Source organism: Meles meles, chromosome 4, assembly GCF_922984935.1.
Source record: "Meles meles chromosome 4, mMelMel3.1 paternal haplotype, whole genome shotgun sequence".
In the NCBI taxonomy this organism is placed as follows: domain Eukaryota; kingdom Metazoa; phylum Chordata; class Mammalia; order Carnivora; family Mustelidae; genus Meles; species Meles meles.
This window is the reverse complement of record NC_060069.1, coordinates 8,512,764-8,532,585: the sequence shown is the minus strand read 5'-3', so window position 1 is coordinate 8,532,585 and position 19,822 is coordinate 8,512,764. Positions and strand designations below refer to the sequence as shown.

The following is a 19,822-nucleotide window of genomic DNA, read 5'->3' as shown; positions in this document are numbered from 1 at the left end:
TTTCCTTTTTTTTTTTTTTAATATATATTCCTTCTTCCCCCAATCCTACCGAAATGTCAAAACAAAGACAAAATAAAAATAAATCAATTTCAGTGCTGGGAAACCAAGAGGGGTGCTATCAGTGCTCAAAACATAGTTTTTGAGGGTTACATCTGTAACCCACACAGGTAGAAGACAGGACTTCACTCCCAGCCTGCAAATCATGAATTTTATAAGTATCCCTAGAATAATGCTGGGATCTAAGTAAAGAAAGGCTAGGAAAGAAAATTAATTAAAATTAATTAAAAGATGCTGGGATAGCTGGGTTAGTGTCCCCTCATCTGCAGATGCTTCACCAAGGTTGTACGCAAGTGTAGCTCTCCACAATGGGAATTGTGGCAATCGAGGCCCCAGGGTGGACACCTGGGCCAGGGAAGTACAACAGTGCTCCAGGTAACTCACACATACCAGGCTGCCGGCGTTCCCTGCCAGGTGAGCAAATTCTCACATGAACTAAAAATAAACGCCAAATACCAAAACCATTCAACTTACGCCTTCATTTCCAATACGGCCAGTTTAGAATTACCCAGCTTTTGAAGACTCCAACAGCATGAAAGAGAGGACTAACTAAATAATGAAAAGAATCAATACGTGATATGTGCTGCAATGTGGATGGACTTTGAAAACCTGATGCTGAGTGAAAAAGGCCAGTCGCAAAAGGCCACATGTTATATGATTCCACTTCTCTGAAATGTTCAGAATACGTAAATCCATAGTGACAGAAAGTGGATTAGTGGCCGCTAAGGGATGGGAGGAGGGGAAAATTGGGAGGTAAGGGTTTTTTGGGGGGTGACAAATGTTCTGGCATTAGATCGTGGTGCTGGTTGCACAACATTGTGAACATATGAAAACCCACTAAACTGTACCCTTTTTAAAATTTTTATTTATTAAAGATTTTTACTTATTCATTTGGGAGAGAGAGAGTGCACACGAGCAGGTGGGCAGCAGGCAGAAAGAGAGGGAGAAGCAGGCTGAGCAGAAAGCCCACCATGGGGCTTGATCTTAGGACCCCAGGATCATGACCTGAGACAAAGGCAGACACTTAACCAACTGAGCCACCCAGGCACCCCTAAACTGTACACTTTAAAATAATTCAAATTTTAAATTTTATGTAAGATAAATTTTATCTTAAAAAAAATCTCAATGTAGCTATACTTACATAGAAAAATAAATTTAAAAAAATACGTATTTCTCTTGAAAAAACAAAACAAAACAAAACAAAACCTTACCAAACTAAAAGCTTCTCCCTTATATACATATCTATGAATTTCTACAAAAGACCCCCCAGAAATGCAGAAGCCCATCTTGGGAAGATCATCACCAACACTGTGCACACATAGTAATGTCTAAATTTAACCACTGTAAGCATCAGGCTACCATATAGTCTAGAAACCACAGATGGTATCAATAGCATAAGAATCATCAATAAGCCAATAGCTATCACTATTGTTTAGGACTCAGACAAGACAGGTGATGCTTAAAGAAATACGTTGATCTATAACCAAAGAGGTGGCACCTTTGACTGACAGCTCAGGTTCTAAGAAATGGGACCACATAGGTGAGGATGGCTGTCAACCCGGTTTAGAAGGAGCCATTGTCTCTAGTAACAATCCTCTGGACACGGCTTCCAGCATCCTAACAAGGGACATGAGCAGGAACTTGCTACACTTAGGGAAGCCCAAAGTATCCCACCAGATACTTACAGTTTATTTCCAGGCCTTCCAGTTCAGATACAGTTTATCAATTAGATATTATTTCTACCAGAAGTAATGTTGCCTAGAAACACAGTTGACACGCCACCTTTACCAAGTTACCAGAGTAACTGAACTAGAAAGTTAACTTGATTTGTCCACAGAAAAGGTTTTTTAACCCTTTCTTCACATCTTACTAGAGACATCTCAGGCCCATGAGGTCATCCTGGTGGGTGGTTTTAGCGGCATCTCCAAATTTCAGAAACTTAGAAATTCCTATAGGATTTTTCTTTTCAACAGCAAGAAATGGGAAAAAAACATCAATCCTGATAAGGGCGTTACTTATGTTTGCAGCTATGTAGGCAGCGATCTTGTCCCTAGTCCGGAGATAAATCTGAAAATATTCAGGATTCACTGCTCTTTGGTATTATCCCTTTTCCTAGTAATACTGAAATCACTACTTTGGTACTGAAAACACTGGCGAAGTCATGACTATTCCGGTTAACTGCAATAAACGGTTCAATCCAAATGAACTTAGACCTTCACTATGTATGCTATGAAACTGAGCAAGGATGAAAGATCACAACCAGTTTGGCCAGTTTGAACTCACGGACACCCCTCCTGTACTTTTTAGTTTGTACAAGCTGAAGCAACTTTTGATACTGATGATAACAGCATCTCAGATATATTTGCACTAGTAAGAGATTAAGAAAAGAGATTAAGAGACCAACGTTGTGGTATCTGAGCATGGAAAATACTGGGTATATGGTCCAAGAGGCTTAAAAGTATAAAGCTAGAGATGAGAAGTAGAGAGGCAAAATATCCACTACAAACATGCTCTGATCCTATGTATTCAACAGTAAGGCCATGGTGGAAGGTGAGACCCATCAAAGCAGAAATAAAGATGATGCCAGAGAGAAGATTCTTGGCAGGTTCAATGGAATCATCAAATGGCTGGTGAAGAATCAGATTACTGAGAAGGAAGAATTTAACATGAACATAAAGAGCTGGAGATGGCTTTCCTTTGTCCCCTGGAACTTAATGTCTTTCAGCATAATCACATACATCTTCACTCTTCTCTGAATGGACCCTTCATCTCCTTGCTCTGACTAAAACTTGAATGTTCCTGGAGAACCGTGTTTCCCTTGTAGGCCTCTAAAATGGTAGATTCCTCCCCCATCCCTCATCACTCATCTAGTGGGCTGGGAGATGGAGTCTATATTCCTCCTGATACTCATTGCCACTTGTGAACTCTTAGCCTTCCCTCCTGCCTGAAACCTGCATCCAGCTTTGAATCTCAAGTTAGGAGACTACTCCACTCCACCCTTTCCTGTTGCAGTCAGCTATTCTCCGTGTTGTATTCACTCCCCCTCCTTGCCTATTGACTTACTATTGCTCTTATTTACACTACTCCTATTCTCATTGTTTCAAAATCCACTCAGATGGTCGTTCTAACACTCAGGCCTGTCAGTCCCTTGAATTCTTCTACCCCAGTGGTATTTTCCGCTGTAGTACTTTAGTCACTCACTCTGGAGGACTCATATTAAACATTAACATAACATTACATAACCCTTCTTGTTAAGCATAATCTATCTTTCCACTCATTCCCACTGGTACATGGATTCCAACAATCCTTAAGTCCAGGGATCTACCATCCACTGATCATATTATTGTTTACCATCCTTCAGCCTCCCCTTCCTCCACATCCTTTCCAAACTCGTTTAATTTTGATGGCCAATTATGTAACTACCCTCTTGAATGCATCTTTAATACACTTGCCCCCTCTTCTTATCTGCGGGGCTTTCCCCATTCTGGTTTAAATCCAACTCTTTGCCTGCACTCACATAGCTAAATGTAGCTGGAGAGAGAAACATTGTAAAAGTACTATAGGCCAGTGGCATTTATCACTGACATTTGTATTCCTTGACTATTGGTTTATGTGAAAATAAAAATAGGGGTAGAGGAGATGGATCAGAGAGTTTTGTGGTATAGAATTAAAAGGCACCTTGTCCCAATAGATAGTGGAAGTTGAAGGAGGTAGAATTATAAACAGCTTAAGTTTCTAGCTTAAAAGCCTTGTGTTGTAAACAGTGTTTAAGATATTTCACCTATTACTGCATCCTTAATTATCAAAAGGAGCAAGTTCTTATTACAGATTAGGAAACTAGTTCCCAGGGAGTTTATGCAACATGTAAGTTCCCAGTCATTAAATGGCAGATACAATTTCTTGAAAGCCAAGATTGTTTCTATAGCTCTGTGTTCAGCAAAACACTATTTTTTGAGTAAGTTTTTAAAAATTTGTTTTCTATTATAAAACAGACCAGAGCCAGATTCAGAGTGAGCAACTGCCCTCTCAGGATCATCATTCAGTTCCATTCCCTCACTTCGCAAAGAACTAAAGCCCAAAGTGGTGGTGTGATTTACTAAGTGGAACACCTAGGATTAGAATTCAGATTCCCCCAGCTACGGCCATTAAGACAACCTCTGAGAACAGGGCCAATTAAACGGAATTACATCTGGAAAAAAAAAATCGAATTGTTATTGAACAAAAGTTGAAAGAAGACCTCCTTATAGTCCACAGAGCTTCCAACCTTAATTGCCTCAAGTGGATCCTCCAAATACATAATGGCATCCTTTAACAAAGATTCCTTCTCACAGTTGGAATATCGTGAATGTTGTGGTGGCTCCATTATTGTCCTCGAACTGGAAATACCCAAAATGAAATGCAGGGGACCGCTGACGGCACACTCCACCTGCACAGTGCCTCACTGCAGGAAAAGAAGCCGGGATGAGGGAACTTGCGACCCCACCCAGGGCCAAAGAAAGGAAAGCCCAATGCACAGATTGGTTTCTGCCGGAGAAGGCCGGCGTCGATACCTGTACTGGGTAACCGTCAGCTTAGCCTCGGGCTCGGCCCCAAAGCCTGGCAAGTGCTGGTTCAGATAGGCCTCTAGGGACCCGCTGTCGAACTTGTGCTGGGGCAACACTTCGGCCGTGTCGGGCTCGGGCTCGAGCTCGCGGGAGGCATCGGGTTCCATGGCTACGCCTGCCGCTGCCAGCCGCAGAGACAAAGATTCCACAGGTTTCGGGCGCTCAGAGCTCTCGGGGGCAGAGAACTGTTCCACAGCCAGGGGGCGAGACCCGGACGCGACGGGGCGGAGACGACCCAGCCGCTCCAGCCAATCACACTGCCCCTCGGTCTGGTGACTTGGGCTCTAACTGGGACGTGCCGGAGAACCTCCGCGTTCTCGCATTTAACCCATTTTCATTCAACCTCACAGTCGAAGGCCGCAGTCTTAAAGAAGGCAAACCCCTGATAGTCGCCACGGGCAATTAGGAACGGAAAGGCCTTGTCCCACCCCAAATTTACTGTACCGGCAGTGCAAGACCTACGGGTCCGGCTCAGAAAAGGGTCCGTCAGGACCGTGAGCCCAGAATAAAAGATCCTGGTGTTTCTTCTAGCCGCCGGCCTGGAAAGGCAATATCGCAGGCCGTGGGCCTTGGACGCTAAGGACCCCCGGCCCTGCTGGGGCCCTGTCTCTTAGGACCAGGCGAAGAAGGAAGCGAAGAGGGGCGTTTTTGTTGTTGTTGTTGTTTTTTTTTTTTTCCTGAGGGGGAGCGATGACTGCAACGTACCGGAAGCGGTACCGAGGGAGGCCCGCGGGAGCGGCGGCGACGTGTCGCCCGTGCGGCGCTGGGAGCACTTCCCCAGGGTTCCGGGCTAGGAAGGCGGCGGCTGCGTGCCTCCTCACCCACCCTTGGCGGAGCCGGCGGGCCTGGCAGCGTGGGGCGGCGGCGGCGGCGAAGGCCTGGGCTGGGAGCGTTGGCGGCCGGGGTCCCAGCCATGGCCGAGTCCGTGGAGCGGCTGCAGCGGCGGGTGGAGGAGCTGGAGCGGGAACTGGCACAGGAGAGGAGTCGGCGGGCCGTGGGGGGCGGCGACGGAGGCGGCGGCCGGGTCCGCATCGAGAAGATGAGCCCGGAGGTTGTGGACTCCAACCCCTACAGGTGATTTGCGTTACGGGTCGGAGGCGGGCGAGGGCGTGAGGTCAAGGTCTGCGAGTGGTCCGGAGCGAGGCGCGCTCCCTTCCTTCTCCGCTTACACGGCCTTCCACCTCCCTCTCCTTGCGCTGGGTCCTGCTCCAGACGCGCAAGGCCAAGGCTTAGCAGTGGTGGAAAGGGAGTCTTCCTCCTAAAACACACCCACCCAGCCCCGAAGCAGTCAGCCGTATGGTGCTGCTCTTGGGCCTGCTACGGATACGCGACCGGGTTCCGAATGCCCGTTCGTCCACCTCATTCTGCAGAAAGCTGATAGTAATTAACTTTCAGAAGATGACATTAAATGTAAAACCCACTTACTAGTAAACTTCGAGTTTCATAAAGGCTTCTCAGTATTTCAAAATTGGGGACGTGGTGGGGAGAGCAGGATTAGCTTTTTTAAAGCTGTTCGACTTGACCAGCCCTGTCTGGTCCTGTCCTTTGAGCGGGCTGAATGTAGTGCTGTGGTTATAAAGGTAAGGACTCTAGAGCCAGAGCGATCCGATTCAAATCCCAGCCCTTAGTAGCTGAGCAGCCATGGAATATAGTATAGTAGGGACCAGTGGTATCAGTGAGATCTTCAGATAATACCTGAAACCGAAAATCCAGAAGTGACAATGCTGGCAAGCTATTTAGAAATTTGTTAGTAACAGTTGAAAATGAGGAAGGAGAGTAATAGGGGAGTCGGGATCAGAAGCCTGCAGAATTTCGTAGCAAGCCTGGTAGAACTATTTGACTCTTTAAAGTGTAAATGAATGGGAAGTTTACGTAGATGTATATAGATTTAATCATATATATTAATCTCTTTCATATATATGATTAAATCTATATACATATATTAGTCTGTTTCATATATATGTTTCATATATATGAAACAGACTAATAACAATAACCAGGTAAAGTACCTCTTAAGAGTACTTGGCTGCAGTTGGTGCTTACTAAAAGTAGACATCATCTATATCCATTATGGGCAGAGACAGCTGATGTTAAACATTAAATATTTACTTATGCTAAGAAAGCACAGGAAAATGTTGAAATTTCACTTTGACTTATCTCATCTGGACACGTAACATTTAAGTCAGTTGCTTCCATCTTAGCTGCACGATAGAGTATCTGAGGAGCATTTTAAAAAACAAACAAAAAAAACTTGTTGCACAAGTATTCAGTGTTTTTTTAAAGCTGTCCAAGTGACTTAATTTCATCTGGTAAAAGCCAGCTGAAAGATTTCTCTTAAAGCATTAGTAGTGATTGAGTTTGTGTTTTTCTGTGATGATGTGTGTTTACCTGTATCACAGTTAAAAGATTGTACACTTTAAAACATTCATTTTTTTCTTTGTTTTAAGCCGCCTGATGGCATTGAAACGAATGGGAATTGTAAACGACTATGAGGTATGGTAAACCTTTCCAAGTTTTTGAAGATGATTTCAGTAAATGAAAATAATTTCTGATGACATTTTGGATGAAAAGCTAACCAACAAATAATATAATTTTGCATTTCACAGAAAATCCGAACCTTTGCTGTAGCAATAGTAGGTGTTGGTGGAGTTGGTAGTGTGACTGCTGAAATGCTGACAAGATGTGGCATTGGTAAGGTAAAAACATTTCTCTTTGCCTATCACATAGGGAAACTACTAACTTCTGGAGTGAATCAGGTATAAATTAGGAATTTTTCTCATTAACTAATGGTTTATTGATTTGTGCTGTCTTTAATCATATTATACTTTCTACCTACAAGAGTTAAGACACAACCCCACCCAAATGGAAACTGATACTGGCTGATAAAACAAGGAATATTCAAAATTTTGTTCAGAGATTTTGTGTTTGGGATGATACATATTACAGTTTGGGCTTAAATGTTTTAGATATAGAAGCTTAGGAGACAAGGTTGTTAAATTGATAGTGTGTGAAACACAGGCATCTAACAAATGTTTTCTAAACATGCTTTGTACAAGATGAACTAGAAAGCATGTACCTTTCTTTTTTTTTCAAAGAATATTGGCCCTTTATTAACTTATTTTGAAGTATTTTAAAAAATTTATTGTAGTTGACATAGAGTATTAGTTTCAGGTCTGCAACACAGTGAGTGATTTCAGCAGTTCTATGCATTACTCAGTGATCATAAGTACAGTCACCACCTGTCACCAACATTATAACAGCGGTACTGACTATATTTCCTACGCTGTGCTCAGCTTTATAAAAGAAAAAATTCTTGCCATTCATGACAACATGGATGGTCCAGAAGGTATTATGGTAAGTGAAGTAAGAGAAAGACAAATACTGCATGATTTCACTTATATGTGGGATCTAAAAAACAAAACAAATGAACAAACGAAAAAACAGACTGTTAAGTGCAGAAAACAAACTGGTGCTAGAGGAGAGATGGGTGGGAAGATGGGTGAGATAAGTGAAGAGGATTAAGAGATAAAACTTGAGGGGCACCTGAGTGGCTCAGTGGGTTAAAGCCTCTGCCTTCAGCTCAGGTCATGATCCCGGAGTCCTGGGATCGAGCCCCACATCGGGCTCCCTGCTCGGAAGCGAGCCTGCTTCCCTTCCTCTCTCTCTGCCTGCCTCTCTGCCTACTTGTGATCTCTATCTGTCAAATAAATAATAAATAAAATCTTTAAACAAACAAAAAAAAAACCTTGAGGTTAGAAAGTAAATATCCTTCTTACTCTTAAAATTGAAATGGAGAATACTCTAGATTCTTTTTTTAACCTACACTTTTTTTTCCACTTTTTTTCTAAAATTCATTAGGTTATGGGTAGGAAGGAGAGATAACCTTATACCAGTCTCAGATTTATAAAGCTAAAGTCTGTGATGTTAGATTCCTAATGGTTGAATGACAAAGCTTTCCACAATTGATTTCCACCTCTTTAATTTGTCATTTTGACAAAGCAAGCATTTTTTCCCACTTGAGAGGAGGAAGCAGGCTCCCTGCTGAGTAGAGAGGCCTATACGGGGCTGGATCCCAGGACCCTAGGATCATGACCTGAGCCGAAGGCAGAGGCTTTAACCCAGTGAGCCACCCAGGTGCCCTTTTCCCCATGAAGTTTATCGGTGCTTTTTAACATGTTGGTCTGTCCCATGCCACAATTTTTTTTTTTTTTTTAAGATTTTATTTATTTGAGATAGTGCATGCCCGAGCATGAGCAAGCTGGGAGTGGGGGCAGGGGCAGACAAGCAGACTCCACACTGAGCACAGAGTCCAGTGTGGGGCCTGATCTCAGGACCCTGAGATCATGACCTGAGCTGAAATCAAGATTCGGACACTTAACCAACTGAGCCCCTCACATGCCTCCATGCCCCAAATTCTTAAAAGAAGTGGTTTTAAAGTTGGCCCTCTTCAATATAGAAAAGGCAACACAAAAATAACTAAAAATGTTTATTAACATTTATAGTCTTTCAAGAAACTTACAAAAGCCAGTCAGCAATTGCTTATAGTTGATATAAGGACCGTGGCTGATTGATCTGGAATAGTAGAGATCATGGAGATTATGGGTCTCAGGTTTGAGTGTCCTTCAGAATCACTTAGATGGCTTTTTAAAAACCTGATTGCCAGACCCTACCCCAGTGATTTTGATTCTTTAGTTTTTGAGTGGACCTAAGAATTTGAATTTGTATTAAATCCCCAGGTGATTTTTTTTTTTTTAAGATTTCATTTATTTATTTGACAGAGATTACAAGTAGGCCGAGAGGCAGGCAGAGAGGCAGGCAGAGAGAGAGGAGGAAGCAGGCTCCCCGCTGAGCAGAGAGCCCGACGCGGGGCTCGATCCCAGTACCCTGGGATCATGACCGGAGCCGAAGGCAGAGGCTTTAACCCACTGAGCCACCCAGGCACCCCTCCCCAGGTGATTCTTATGTTCTTGGGGGATTTTTAAGAACTGCTGGGTCCGGGGCGCCTGGGTGGCTCAGTGGTTTAAGCCGCTGCCTTCAGCTCAGGTCATGATCTCAGGGTCCTGGGATCGAGTCCCACATCGGGCTCTCTGCTTGGCAGGGAGCCTGCTTCCTCCTCTCTCTCTCTCTCTGCCTGCCTCTCTCCCTACTTGTGATCTCTATCTGTCAAATAAATAAATAAAATCTTTAAAAAAAAAAAAAAAAGAACTGCTGGGTCCTTGCCACTCAGTCTGATGTCCAAAGTAGTAGCATCGTCATTACATGGGAACTTGTTAGAAATAAATACTCCCAGGCCCTACCCCAGGTATACCAAATTAAGAATTTTAACAAAACTCCAGATGATTCGTATGCATATTAAAGTTAGGGCAGTGCCCCTATATTTCCGACAAGCTCCCGGTGATATTGATGGTGCTAGTCCAGGCCACGTTTTGAGTAGCAAGGCTGTAGAAGTGGTGGTTATCAAATATTGCTGTAATTAGAATCACCTGGGAAGTTCAACAAAATTTTGATAATCCAGAATGGAATAGAATCAATCTTTGTGGATGGGACACAGACATCAGTATTTTTTTAAAAACTCTGCTAGTGATCCAGTGTGCATTCAAGTTTATAAGTTAAGGATCTACATAGGTAAGTTTCAGAACTCTTTTCATTATGTAAAACAGACAAAGAAGCAGCTAATTCATGGTTAAATAGGGAAGTGGAGGATTGGAGACTCAGAGCCCACCTTTTACCCCTTCTGTGGTATCCTGGATCACCAGATCCAGATTAGCTGCTTTATTTTACAGATGAAGATATCTACAGGCCTAAAAAGTGAGTGACTTATCCATGATCAGAGCTAATTAGTGACAGAGCTACAACTCATACCTCCTATCCCCAAATTTGAGATTTCCTTAACTTATAAACCAGCTATCAGGCTGAAGACTCAAATTTCATACTGAGCTGAAATAAACTATATTTTGTTTTGAGTCAGAAAATTATCATAGAGAGCAGACAGGGGTGATGTATTTTCTAGCAAGGTATTAAGGGTTACCTGGGTTGTAGGTTGGATTAATTTTGTTATTGTTAATAAGATCCCCCCCCACTTATTTTTTTTTTCTCTTTTTGTAATTTTAGTGTGTGCAAGACAGTGCACCACACGCCACAGCCCCCTTAACCGCTGCTGTAGCCTTTGCCTCTGTGCTTGTCTTGCCTGGCCTTTTCCTCCATTTTTTTTTTTTTTTAACCTAGAATGCTGAGAATTGTGTTAAAAAGTCACAGAATTTTAGATGAAGGACGGGACCTTGGAAATACTTGAGTGCAACCTCATAATTTCTTACTGATAAGAAATGGGATCTTTAAAAGCTATGTGTATGAGTGTTGAGTGTGAGAAATGCTGTTGTGCCTCAATATATAGAGAAGGAAACAACATTTAACTTACTGGTTAATAATTCTCTTTGGGGTTATATTTTAGCTAAGATTGGTGTCTTAGTCACAAAAGGAGTCATGTTATACTATAATTTTAAATTAGGACATTTGTTATTTTAAAATTTCATTTATCTACTATGTTCTTGGCTTTTAGTAAACAATTAAAATGCAATGGAATTTCTCAGTGAGTCATTTAGGGAGACAGTAAGTGTTATGGTTCAGGTGCATATGCTGGGTTGAGAATGCCTGAATTTGAATCCCATCGGCATATGTATTAGTTGAGTGGCTTTGGGGTGTGTGCCATAGTTGTCTCATTTATACCTATATGAGCAGTAAATGACTTAATGTATGATACCTAGTGTTTTTGATTTAGTTTGTATTACTACTGTCAAACTGTTAAACCCACCAAATGTGAAGTCCACTAATTTATTCTTTGTTATTGTTATTTTTAGTTTATATTTTGGTATTTTTCATCAGAATACCACTATTTTCATTTTAGTTGCTACTCTTTGACTATGACAAGGTGGAACTGGCCAATATGAATAGACTTTTCTTCCAGCCTCATCAAGCAGGATTAAGTAAAGTTCAAGCAGCAGAATATACTTTGAGGTAAATGGAGTAACAGTTAAAGTCTATATTTAGTGAAATCTTAGTTTGTGTATTTTGTATAAGTTAATGCATAAATTTGGGGTGTCTGGGTGGCTCAGTTGGTTAAGTGATTGCCTTTGGCTCAGGTCATGATTCTGGAGTCTCAGGATCAAGTCCCATATTGGGCTCCATGCTCAGCAGGGAGTCTGCTTCTCCCTCTGACCGTTTCCCCTCTTGTGCTCTCTCTCTCTCGCTTTTGCTCAAATAAATAAAATCTTAAAAAAAAAAGTTAATGCATAGATTTTTCTCCATAAAAATTTTGGTTTTACTTCTACAGATTGTCTTACCTCTTGGAATGGGGTTGGCAACATTTTTCTGTATAGGGCTAGGTAGTAAATATTTTAGGCTTTGAGGGCCAACTGTGAAAATGCCCAGCTATGTAGTGGTAGTGTACTGACAGCTGTTGGCAGTAGAAATACGAATGAGCATGGCTGTGCTCCAATAAAACTTTGTTTTTGGACTCTGAATTTTAAATTCCATGTAATTTTAGCATGTTATGAAATATTGTCCTGTTCTGCCACCATGTGAAAAAGGAAAAATCATCCATAGCTTGCGGACTTCATAAAAACAGGTGGTAGGTAAGATTTGCCCAAGGGCTATACTTTGTTTTGCAACCCTTACTCTAAGAAGTTTCTTTGTGGCCTCAGACATACTTGCACTGAATTAAATAAGGAACAAAGAAGTTCATTTGTCAGGCTAGGCTTTTTGCTCACAGAGGTGATAAAGGCTTAATTCTGAGCACTTATATGGTAGGAACACTTCTGTAATCCTGCAGTCAACACATTTTGAATGTAGTCCTTGAAGTGGGTCAAAGGAAATAGAAGAGGGATATGGGTTTTCTTTGAATCTCTTGAATTCCATTTTTCTAACCTCTGTTAAATGATCTTTTTCAGCTCTTTTTCTTGCTTTCACTTAGTGTTCCCACTGGTAGTTTAATAATCACTCCTTTTTCCTTCTTAGGAACATTAATCCTGATGTTCTTTTTGAAATACACAACTATAATATAACCACAGTAGAAAACTTTCAACATTTCATGGATAGAATAAGGTAAAATTTTATTTATGAATATTTTGCAATGTCCAGCTCAGTTAAACAAGTATCATTAGAAAATCTACTGATGTGTAACTCAGTGAGTTGGTAGATTTGATACATGTTTCTGTTTTTAAAATAGTTATTTTTATGTGACCTTTATGTATTAGGAGCTCAGTAAAAAGTAAATATTGTCCAAAAAAAACCAAACCCTGTTATAATGGTAGAAAAAGGGATCTTCAACTGTAAGTTCTGTGTTCTAGATTATATTTCTTTGTGAAAGTGGTTTTCTGCAGACTGTTATTACACTACTGAGAAACTGAATTATATTCAGTTTTTACTACATTTATGTTTGGAGTGAAACATGAATAAAGTCTGAAAGCTGATAAGGCAATCGTAACTTCTGTGAATAGACTTTATACTTTTTTGTGCCAGGCAAAGTACTATAATATCATCGATACTTATATTAGTCACTCAATACATACTAGATCTTTAATATTAAATACTGTGTCATAATTATACTCAAACATTTACTGAAAGAATAAGTGTGTGCCTGAAGAAATACAGTCTAACTAGAGTGTATTTTGTGTCCTGATTTTTTTTTTTTTTTCCCAAATAAAATTTATTTTCTTTACCTAGTAATGGTGGATTAGAAGAGGGAAAACCTGTTGACCTAGTTCTTAGCTGTGTGGACAATTTTGAAGCCCGGATGACAATAAATACAGTAAGTATCCCTATTGTATAAGAAGTTACACTCATGGGCTTATCCATTTTTTTTTTTTTGTATAGTTCTGCATTTAAGAATAGTTCTGCATTTAAACCTTCATGTAATATGTTTTGTTAATTTTTAATTATTTCTTACCCTACGTTTGAAATTCTAATAACTCTGGGATCTGTCTAGCCTTGCTGGTATGGCTTCTGTTTCAGTATCCTATTCTCTCTTATGCCAGTAGAGGCAACTATAAAATTGTAAATACTTCTGATACATAATTTTTAAAATAAATGACAATCTTAAAATGTCTCGAACTCTATGTTAGCATTGGGTTTAACTTTTGTTACTTTAAGTAAAGATAGAAATATGTATAAACTGCCTACAAACCTTGTTTCTCGGGGATAAAATTCTTTGAATTACCATGTTTTCAGTTTTTCAGAAGATACTTTGCAGTTTTTGTTGCTGAAATTATTTTAGAAAAATGAACTTTTTACTTTAATAAGAAAGGTGTATTAGATAATAAGCCTAATGGTTGAATATAGTTAAATAAATATTTATTGGGTATTTACTTAAATGCTACCTGTTTACTTTTTAAATAAAGTAAAGTAATTCCTTTACCAAGGAATTCCACTATTCATAACTTTCTTCTTTTGAAAACTAAAAAAATCCTTGGTAATCCATTTAATTAAATCCCAATTTTTGATGAAAAAAACTTACAGTAAATTACTTCTTTTTTTTTTTTAAGATTTATTTATTTATTTATTTGACAGACAGAAATCACAAGTAGTCGGAGAGGCAGGCAGAGAGAGAGAGGAGGAAGCAGGCTCCCTGCTGAGCAGAGAGCCCAATGCGGGGCTCGATCCCAGGGTCCTGACCTGGGATCAGATCAGGTCCCAGGGTCATGGGATCAGATTAGATCCCAGGATCATGGCTCATGACCTGAGCCAAAGGCAGAGGCTTTAACCCACTGAGCCACCCAGGCGCCCCTAAATTACTTCTTTTTATGTTCTTATGTTTTCATCTGTTTCTACCAAGGCTTGTAATGAACTTGGGCAAACGTGGATGGAGTCTGGGGTCAGTGAAAATGCAGTTTCGGGGCATATACAGCTCATAATTCCTGGAGAATCTGCTTGTTTTGCGGTAGGTTTGATTCATTTTGGCTTATTTTTTTCACTATTAAGTACTAGAGTTCCAAGGGGTATTCAAAATGTATTCAGAGAAAAAATAAACTTTGACTGTGTTGGAATACTAATTTGAGTATGTTACACTTTTCTCCTTTTGTTTTGAAATATATTTTCTTTCATTCTTTTTCATGTAGTGTGCTCCACCACTTGTAGTTGCTGCAAATATTGATGAAAAGACTCTGAAACGAGAAGGTGTTTGTGCAGCCAGTCTTCCTACCACAATGGGAGTGGTTGCTGGGATCTTAGTACAAAATGTGTTAAAGTGAGTGAGGGCTAATTTTTCTGAATAGTCTTGTTTGTTTTTGATAAAAATATATTTCAGAAAGCATTTCAAATATTGGAGTTACCAGCTAAGTATTTTTTTAAAATCTAGTTTCAAATATATGTAAGTTTTTAAATATATGTATAATACATATGTACTTTAAATTTACATACATATCCTAGTATATCTAAATATAAGCGTACATATTAATACACCTATGTCACTATGTATTTGGAATAGTTCATGTTAAATGGTACAGTGGAACTCGTGTATTTATATATGAAGTATTAACCAAATGATTTAAATCTCTGCATTTTTGACCAAAGGGCATAAACACACTTCCTTATTTAATTCTTACTAAAAATAACATAAATTTGATTAAATATTAATGAGGATAATATCTCTGCTAGCCAAAAACAGATATCCAGCAACCACACCATCTAAACTATAGTAACAAAGGAGGGCAAAGATTTCTTTGCAGCTAAAATTAATTGCAAAAGGTTTTGAACCAACTCACACTTTATAAAAAGCAGAACCCCTTTAAGGGTTCTCTATCTCGGGCCATTTTTTCCCTCACTTGACAGCTTTAGTAAGCTTTTTTATGTTTCCTAACCCTCCAGTGTAATAAGAACAAATTGCAGCATGATACCAGAACCATCAGCTACCAACAAAAAAAATTGTAAAAAGATACATGAGAACTGTCAAGGCACTGTCTAGGGCTAGTTCATAGAAGTAGACTTCACAACTGTGCAAACTGTATAAACTTCAGTAGGCCCTATCTAAAAACATTTTACAGTATGCTACAAAAAGGGGATCATGGTTATAAACTATTCTCTTAAGGATATGTCATATTTAGTCAGCCTCTTATTGATGGACATTAAAGTTATTTACAGATTTTTTTGCTTCTGTTAACAATGTTGCAAACAACATCTTACATATATTTTCGTATAGTAGATTTTTATAGATACGAATTTTTAGAGGTGGAATTTCTGAGTTTATGCAGTATTTGACGTTACTAAATTTCTCCTTCAAAAATACACATTTCTATCACAGTGTAGGAATACCTGGTTCACCCACACCAGTTGCTAACATTTGGTATCATTAGACTTCTTAATCTTTCTTAATATGATAGGTGAAAAAGGTATCTCATTTTAATTTTCAGTTGTTTATGGAAAGGGGTAAGCACTTACATTTTTCTGTGAATTGTCTGCTTCATTTGGTCAGTTTTCTGTCTTTAAAAATTTTTTTTTTTAAATTTATTTGACAGAGAGAGACAAGAGGGAATACGAGCAGGAGGAGTGGGAGAGGGAAAAGCAGGCTCCTCACTGAGGAGTCTGATGTGGGGCTCGGTCCTAGGACCCTGAGATCATGACCTGAGCCAAAGGCAGATGCTTAACGTCTGAGCCACCCAGGCGCCCAGTTTTTTATCTTGTTATATATTAACATTCATTGCAAATCTGGATTTTTCCTTTTGTATTTATTTTGTATGTGATTCCCTCCCCGTCTGAGCCACCCAGGCGCCCAGTTTTTTATCTTGTTATATATTAACATTCATTGCAAATCTGGATTTTTCCTTTTGTATTTATTTTGTATGTGATTCCCTCCCCCACCCTTCATATAAGCTTCTAAAAGGAATTAGATTGACTAGTAGGGAGCACAAGGGCTCACTGGAAATGTTCTGTTTTTGATCTGGTAGTGATTACATGGGTGAAGACTTGGAAAATTTCAGTGAACTGTACATTTAAGATTGTAAACTTTAAGTTGTGTATAAAAACTTTTAAAAAGTAGTTAGATTTAGTACCATATCTCAGGAATTCTTGACTTTGACATCAGTACTTAAAGTACCATTTTGTTACAAAAATCATTAAGTACTTCAATACCATTTCTTAAAAATTCAGTTATTTCTAATACTTTTATGGTTTATTTAAGTGTGCTTTGATTTGTTTTTCTAGGTTTCTGTTAAATTTTGGTACTGTTAGTTTTTACCTTGGATATAATGCAATGCAGGACTTTTTCCCTTCTATGTCCATGAAGCCAAATCCTCAATGTGATGACAGAAATTGCAGGAAGCAGCAGGAAGAATATAAGGTATACATCTATCCATAAAAATGTATGAGAGGTCATATTATTTGGATAATAATTGAAAACAGTTACTTAGATTGGAATATAAGATAAATGGATTCTGGATTTTGAAAGTTTTATTTATTGTATCTCTAAGTTAGAAATGTTAGTAAAAAATTAACCATGTTTCAAAAGTGAAAAATCTCTCTGAAGTTCTTTCTTGTTTTTGGTAAAGTAAAAAGCCTGTCTGAATTCTTGCTCAATGCTTCAAAGGCCTGAGAGTACGAACACTTTGATACTATTTGATTTCTACAGAAAAAGGTAGCAGCACTGCCCAAACAGGAGGCTGCTCAAGAGGAGGAAGAGATTATACATGAAGATAATGAATGGGGTAGGTATTCTTTCATGAATTGAAATGGCAGTGTCAAATCTCTTATGGGAGGAGATATAATTTTAATTATACAGATTTTGAGTAATTATTGCTTAAGTTCCTTGAAAACTGTTGCTATATTTAACTCTATAGGTATTGAGTTGGTATCCGAGGTTTCAGAAGAGGAACTGAAAAATTCTTCAGGTCCAGTTCCTGACTTACCTGAAGGAATTACAGTGGCGTACACAATTCCCAAAAAGGTATGCCCAAAATCTGGTTTATCATAAGTATATATTACATAAGAGAAAATTTTTACTTATCTTCTTTCATCTTCATCCTATTTTATAATGCCAATGCAAATATTTACTGTTTTAGGTATTTTACACTATGGGCATTAAGATGTGTAAGAGAAGGTGTTCAGTGTTAGTATGGAAATAGGCACAATGCCTTTTTTAAAGGTTTTTATTTATTTATTTGACAGAGAGAGACACAGCGAGAGAGGGAACACAGCGGGGGAGTGGGAGAGGGAGAAGTGCTGAGCAGAGAGCCCAACGGGCACAGTGCCTTTTAAACTGTTTGAAACACAGACCTAAAATAGTGTTCCTGACTCATGAATGGATCAGATAAAGTAGATTTTGATTAAATGAAGATAACATTTTTGTATATTGAGCATTTTTAGCTGTAATACCATTTAAAAAATATCACTGCAGTAGAGGGGCGCCTGGGTGGCTCAGTGGATTAAGCCGCTGCCTTCGGCTCAGGTCATGATCTCAGGGTCCTGGGATCGAGCCCCGCATCGGGAAGCCTGCTTCCTCCTTTCTCTCTGCCTGCCTCTCTGCCTACTTGTGATCTCTCTGTCAAATAAATAAATAAAATCTTTAAAAAAAAAGAATATTGAAATTATGGCCTTGTAAATCAAAAGATTGGTGGGGTGTAAAGGATTTTTGTCTGTCCTAAAAATTAGAAGGCATCTTTCTTAAAGTTTACTTCGTAAACTACTTGAACATAGTTAAAACTTAGTGATTATATATTCCTAAGCATCACAAATTTTATATGGCTATTTTTTCACTATGTTTCCCTCATTTGTTGATAGCAAGAAGATTCTGTAGCTGAAGTAACTGTGGAAGATTCTGGTGAAAGCTTGGAAGACCTTATGGCCAAGATGAAGAATATGTAGATAATGGACTGACCTATATTTTATTTCCTGAGTTAAGCCTATACCCTTGCAATTAAAAAAAAAACAAACCAACATTTAAAAACTGACAACGCTTAGCACAATATTACTTGATATATAATCTTCATAGAATTGTTACACTTTTTGAAAATAGTGCTGTTTGTCCCTTTTTCTCTTTAACTAAATCCGTAACTCCTAAAACTCATGTTTTAATCTAGTTAAAACTTGAAAACCCAGCCACTGAAATGCTTGGCCCTTTTGGGAGGGATGGGAGGAAAGGACTGATAAGATGCTCTATTTGTTCTCCTTCCAGTAATCCTTTGTGGTCTGTTGCCTAAGACCATGGATAATAAAGTAGTACGTGGTTCTCAAATACAGGGCAAGGACAGGAGGTACAATCAGTTGATTGGAGCTAGCAGATACCTACTCATTTTATGTAGAGTCCCTCTCTATAAGAAAACTGTCCATTGTTTTTAACTTGACCAACAATGAATTTAAAATAGTTAATCTATAAAATAAAAAATATCCTCTCAAATGTTAACCTAAGTAAAAGCGAAAATGTAGTCATCGGAAAAGTTCGTAAATCTGTGAATTCAAAACAAGACGAAGGCAAATAAAAGTAAGCTTTCTTAATGGATAAATAAAGGTACTTTCAGGAAGTAAAAAGCATTTTATTTCTGCACTAACCAAGGAAAAGAACTTCTTGCATGAGTAGAACATATATCTGGAGTCACTGTACTTTATTGAGGAGCAAGGAGTACATGTAGTTTGAGATTATCTAGATTATACCTGTCATATGGGCTACCTTCTGAGTACTTCATTTAAATTTGATTCTCTAGATAATTAGATAGTTGTCCTGTACTGGCATAAAAGAGACCTAAATTACCTCTATAATGACTGACATGTATTTATTCACTGGAGAGTATAATTTACCCTGATCATGATAAGTTATAAATTGATAAACTGGTTTTCTCTAAAGTTGTATACAAATAATGAAAGCTTAGAGAGCCTTAGTTAAATTTCCAGTGATTCGGAGACCAATGAAAAATATGCATGTGTAACCATTATCAGTAGGATGTTACTATACTATGCTAATCTACTTTAATTTTTTTACTTGAAGGTATGAATGATTAAATTGTATCTCTAGGGAAGAAATGTTAGTACAAAATGAAAAATGCAATTTCCACTTATAAAATAAATTTCTAAAGTCTGATTTCAGAAAGTCCCAAATATCAATATGTTCAATATATTTGCTTTGAGATTCTAGAATCATATAGTGATTCTTCCTTTTAGAGTAAGGTTAGGAAAGTAAGGGAGTG

At 38.9% G+C, this 19,822-nt stretch overlaps 2 protein-coding genes across 4 annotated transcripts in view; one reads left to right on the top strand and one right to left on the bottom strand.

The window, feature by feature from the left end:
• Positions 1–5,064, bottom strand: part of ACAD11 (acyl-CoA dehydrogenase family member 11) — a 103,682-nt gene extending 98,618 nt beyond the window's left edge. The window contains exons 1-2 of one of the 2 annotated variants that reach the window (XM_046001776.1): positions 4,608–4,749; positions 4,322–4,498 (exon numbers count right to left, since the gene is read on the bottom strand). In XM_046001776.1, the coding sequence (XP_045857732.1) occupies positions 4,322–4,362 (41 nt within the window). In that variant the 5' untranslated portion in view covers positions 4,363–4,498; positions 4,608–4,749. Of the gene's footprint in view, positions 1–4,321; positions 4,499–4,607 lie in introns of both variants that reach the window. The other variant, XM_046001775.1, reaches the window with a different exon arrangement.
• A 326-nt stretch (positions 5,065–5,390) lies between these two features.
• UBA5 (ubiquitin like modifier activating enzyme 5) lies at positions 5,391–19,721 on the top strand. Of its 2 annotated transcripts, XM_046001777.1 has the most exons (12): positions 5,391–5,735; positions 7,109–7,154; positions 7,268–7,357; positions 11,563–11,672; positions 12,672–12,758; positions 13,380–13,464; positions 14,488–14,592; positions 14,771–14,898; positions 16,851–16,986; positions 17,275–17,350; positions 17,483–17,589; positions 18,423–19,721. In XM_046001777.1, exons 1-12 carry the CDS (start codon positions 5,575–5,577, stop codon positions 18,504–18,506), a joined length of 1,215 nt encoding a protein of 404 aa, XP_045857733.1. In that variant the 5' UTR covers positions 5,391–5,574; the 3' UTR covers positions 18,507–19,721. The 2 variants fall into 2 exon arrangements, with proteins under 2 accessions (XP_045857733.1, XP_045857734.1); XM_046001778.1 differs by lacking the exon at positions 5,391–5,735 and having other exon boundaries at positions 7,111–7,154; positions 7,268–7,352.
• The last annotated feature ends 101 nt before the right edge of the window (positions 19,722–19,822 follow it).

What these genes read in the sequence shown, in the direction of transcription:
- UBA5 (XM_046001777.1), top strand. Translation starts at nt 5,575, where the DNA reads ATGGCCGAGTCCGTGGAGCGGCTGCAGCGGCGGGTGGAGGAGCTGGAG. An exon ending in GCAGCAGAATATACTTTGAG is followed by an intron (nt 11,673 to 12,671) that starts GTAAATGGAGTA and finishes TTTCCTTCTTAG; the next exon opens with GAACATTAATCCTGATGTTC. An exon ending in AGCAGCAGGAAGAATATAAG is followed by an intron (nt 16,987 to 17,274) that starts GTATACATCTAT and finishes TGATTTCTACAG; the next exon opens with AAAAAGGTAGCAGCACTGCC.